Below are 4,805 nucleotides of genomic sequence, written 5' to 3'. Positions count from 1 at the left end.
CATGTTCTCACTCATAGGTGGGAACTGAACAATGAGATCACTTGGACTCGGGAAGGGGAACATCACACACCAGGGCCTATCACTGGGAGGGGGCAAGGGGGAGGGATTGCACTGGGAGTTATACCTGATGTAAATGACGAGTTGATGGGTGCAGCACACCAACATGGCACAAGTATACATATGTAACAAACCTGCACGTTATGCACATGTACACTAGAACTTAAAGTATAATAATAAAAAAAAAGAAAACTGTAAACAAAGTAGGTATAGAAGAAACTTACCTGAACACAACAAAGGATATTTATAAAAGTCAAAAAAAAAAAAAAAAATGGGGGGGGAAGCCAAGAACAATTATGTAGTTAACAATGTTATCTGGCATAATGCATGCCATTCTAACAAATCATAGTAGTTATAATATGAAAAATTAACACACTTCATTATCTTTTTTTTTTTTTGAAAACAGACTGGTCCATTTTCAGGGAGAATAATTTCAATGCCACTGATACAAGCAGCTCTGCTGAGCCATACATTGAGAATAATTTCATTGCCACTGATATGAGCAGCTCTGCTGAACCATACATTCAGAAAGATTCACTGTAGTTTTTTACTCAGTGTGTATCCTTCTGGTAAGCAATTTTCATCACAGTGTACGTAGTCTTTGTTAATATGACCTGCTATGCTACATTTAAAGTATTTAAAATATTTATATATTTTTTCCTCCAGTAGCTTGCTTCATGATGCTCAAAATAGAACACATAGTTCCCATGTTAAACTCTTATACTGATACCACCTGGATGATTATATTCTTTAATTTTGATCATTCCCAAGGCTCTTCCTTCCTGTTTTCAAGCATTCTCACTTGTCAACATTGTCTACTTGATCTCTTCTCTAATGCTTCACTAACATTTCTTCCACGGTTTCTCTACATTATTAGACATGATTGTCATTTTACTTTCATAACTTTTAAACATATGAGCAAATGAATGTGCTCAAAATGTATTATGTTAAAAAAATGGCTCAGAAACACACACTATTATTATTTTTTTTTTGAGACAGAGTCTCACTCTGTCGCTCAGGCTGCAGTGCAGTGGCATGATCCCAGCTCAATGCAACTTCCACCCACCAGGTTCAAGTGATTCTTCTGCCTTAGCCTCCCTAGTAGCTGAGACTACAGGCATGCTCCACCATGCCCAGCTAATTTTTATATTTAGCTGAGACAGGGTTTCGCCATTGTTGGCCAGGCTGGTCTTGAACTCCTGACCTCAAGTGATCCACCCACCTTGGCCTCCCAAAGTGCTAGGATTACAGGCATGAGCTACCATGTCTGGCCAATACTATTATTTTTACTGATGACCATTACCTATTATTCGTGTGGTGTTTTATGATCACATGTTTGTTAGTTCACTGATGGGTTCAATATGTGAAGCTCATACCCACATGAATCTTGGAGAAACAGATCTAAATGTTTTGAACGTGGAGACACTGTTTTGTACAGTGTTTCTCTAACAGTGTTCCTCATCCTTGGTGAGGAACAATCACAGGGGATGGTTGTTAAAATCAAATTCCTAGGCCCCATCCTGGATCCACCAAACACAATCTTTTGGAAAGGAGCCTGGAAAGTTGTATACTAAACAGTTACTATAAACTGTTTTTATCAGGTACGTTTGAGAAAGCAGTAGCCTAAAACAACAATCTTCAACTATGAGCTCAAGAAACCACAATTTAAACAAGTACTCCTGGTGGTTCAGATTGGGACAGGTCCTTAAATTTGATCATTTTAGACTAAGTACCCACCATGGTGTAACTCCTCTTGGTTAGACTATACATTTGTTCTAATTTAATGGTAATGTTCCTTATACAGAAGGAAGACACAATAACCTCCATCAAATACCTCATAAATGTTTTTACCAATGGTAATGTGCCCATCAACAGGGAATCAGATTGAAGTCTTGGCTTCAAAGTGGTGATGGCACCCAAATTGGCCTGAAGTTTGGAGAAAGTATAAACTTATCTCCAATCTGTGCCAACTTTCTGAGATAGTGGGTAGAGTGAATAACTTAAGACTGTAAAGGAAAAACCCTTCCTCTTCAGTAATTCAACTGGAATTAACCAGGCCATGCTCCTTATGAAACCTCAAAAGGCTAAGAAACGATCACTGGAGGACTCTTTCAGTAGGGGAGAACAATGTCAGAATGATGGGGAGGGCTATCTCATTGAGATTCAAACAAGGTAAACTTATAGATATGGTTTAGAGAGAGAACTGTTTGGACAGGAATAAGAAGTGAGGAAAAGCTAGCTATTTAGAGATCGTTATGTACACATCAGAACTTACTTCTGGCTGGGTGTGGTGGCCCACACCTATAAACCCAGCACTTTGGGAGGCCGAGGCGGACGGATCACTTGAGATTAGCAGTTCAAGACCAGCCTGGCCAACATGGTAAAACCTGTCTCTACTAAAAATACACACAAAAAATTAGCTGGGCGTGCTAGTGCACACCTGTAGTCCCAACTACTCAGGAGGTGGAGGTAACACTGAGCCAAGACTGTGCCACTGCACTCCAGTCTGGGTGACAAAGTGAGACTCTGCCTCAAACAAATGAACAAACACAAACTTACTTCTCACTTCAGCTACTAATTACTGGAAACAAGACACAGCTGGAATCCCCAACCTTCTTCTTGAATAACATGGTCCTTAGGGCTAGGATCCATGCTTACCATACTTCTACCCTTTCCCTGCCAACAACAGAACACTTACATATTTTTTATTGTGTCTCCTTTGGTCTTCTTCAAAGAAAACCAAAAGGTAGACCGGGAAAAACTGCTGACTCACTCTTTAAGCTGGTTCTGCATAAGTCTTTCTCTTTATTTTCCCTTATTAGGTGAAGAATACACATTCATAGTATATGTAACTATGCAATTGTAATGGTCTGTTTTGAAAAATGGTAGTGTTTCTGTTTCTGAAAACAGTTGCAGGGCAGTTTGGATGGGGACATTTTGGTCCATTACAGCTGGGAGACATTAGTCTACCACATCATGATTTATAGTGGTGGCATTCTAGTGGTAGTGAAATAGGAAAACATGGTCATCAAAACCCGTCCTGAGTATAGGCATTCTACTAGAACTGAAACACGCTACACTTCAGCTAACAATTGATCAGACACATATTGAGACTGTAGTACAATGAGGTAAAATGAGCCCACAATGAAAGCAAGAAGTGTATTTAATGATGCTATAAAGCAAAATGTCAGATAATGCACCATATCCGTTTAAGTTTGGAAAATAGGGCAAGTAAACCTGACTGCAGAGGGACTTTGCAATGGACTTCCAGGTTGAGTCTTCTGGGTTGTCGTGAGATCTACAAACAGATATAGCTGCAGATCTAAGAACCCCATGACTAGTACAAAAGACACTGGATTGTTTAACAAAGCTGAAGGTCATGCAGTGTCTGACTTACAGACAAATCTGAGTGTAATATTGACTGAAAGCCCATTCTCTTTTTGCAACAGGACTCTACCTACACATGATCCCTAGGTTATTCTGCATGAGAGCATTTTCAAGAAACCAGAGCTGTTTGGTTATGTAAATAATTCTCTCTCCCCAGTCTGTCTGATAACTTGGCTTTTACACACCAGCTTTGCATCAAGTCAAAGTTGTCTGTGTTATGTCATTGTGGAGACCAGATAATTAACTTTTACCATGTTTTACTAATCAAAAGTAAAAGTTTTATTTAAGCCCCAATATTTTACCTGTTCCAGGAAGGCTGTTTGCCTTTCCAAACTTACACAAATATTTTCATTAATTTGCTCTGAAGTTTTCATGCGTTTAACATTTTCTTTGTTTTCTGAAAACATCCTCTTCTTTTGATAATGGCCTTGAGGAGATGGAAAAATTAGAAAGATATTTTAAAGAAAAAAACAGGTTTATTGTGGTGGCTCATGTCTGTAATCCCAGCACTCTGGGAGGCTTAGGAGGGAGGATGGCTTAAGGCCAGGAGTTCAAAACCAGCCTGGGCAACATAGTGAAAATTCATCTCTACAAAAAATTTAGAATTAGCTGGGTATGGTGGGACATGCCTGTAGTCTCAGCTACTCAGGAGGCTCAGGTGAGAGGATTGCTTGAGCCTGGGAGGTTGAGGTGGCAGTGAGCACCTCGACCACTGCACTCCAGCCTGGGCAACACAGTGAGACCCTGTTTCGAGGAGGAAAAAAAGAGAAGGACATAGGAATTCTCTAACTTAGAGACCCTTTGAGCATATGGAAAAACTAAAATGTGACACTACAGCATTTTTTAGATGTTCAACTGAATAAAAACATACCCAAAAACTAATCTTAAAAAAAAAAAGAGTTATCTTAGGTAGGGTTCTGGTCTCAGACACACTGTCCCTTCAATCTTAATAATTCAATACAAATATATGAACAAAAACTTAACAAATTATGGCATTTAATTCTCTATTTATAGTGACTTAAGTGGTTCTACGTTATTTTATATAAAGGTACTCTTTTTTCATTTTGGGAAGGAGTCTCGCTCTTGTCGCCCACACCAGAGTGAAGTGGCGCGATCTCGGCTCAATGCAACTTCCGCCCCTCCAGGTTCAAGCAATTCTCCTGTCTCAGTCTCCCGAGTAGCTGGGATAATAGGCGCCCCCCACCATGCCTGGCTAATTTTTTTCGTATTTTTAGTAGAGATAGGGTTTCGCCATGTCGGCCAGGTTGGTCTTGAACTCCTGACCTCAGATGATCCACCTGCCTCGTTCTCCCAAAGTGCTGGGATTATAGTTGTTAGGCACAGTGCCTGTTTTTTTTTTT

General features: G+C 39.8%; 1 protein-coding gene across 1 annotated transcript in view; it reads right to left on the bottom strand.

Annotated features, from left to right (window-relative positions):
• Positions 1–4,805, bottom strand: part of ATF7IP2 (activating transcription factor 7 interacting protein 2) — a 58,142-nt gene that overhangs the window by 49,345 nt on the left and 3,992 nt on the right. Inside the window, exon 3 of the mRNA XM_017890719.1 lies at positions 3,747–3,871. Coding sequence (XP_017746208.1) covers positions 3,747–3,871 — 125 coding nt within the window. The remainder of the gene's footprint in view (positions 1–3,746; positions 3,872–4,805) is intronic.

This window comes from Rhinopithecus bieti, unplaced genomic scaffold (genome assembly GCF_001698545.2).
Source record: "Rhinopithecus bieti isolate Rb0 unplaced genomic scaffold, ASM169854v2 scaffold_19459, whole genome shotgun sequence".
Lineage (NCBI taxonomy): Eukaryota > Metazoa > Chordata > Mammalia > Primates > Cercopithecidae > Rhinopithecus > Rhinopithecus bieti.
This window is presented reverse-complemented; position numbering and strand designations above follow the sequence as displayed.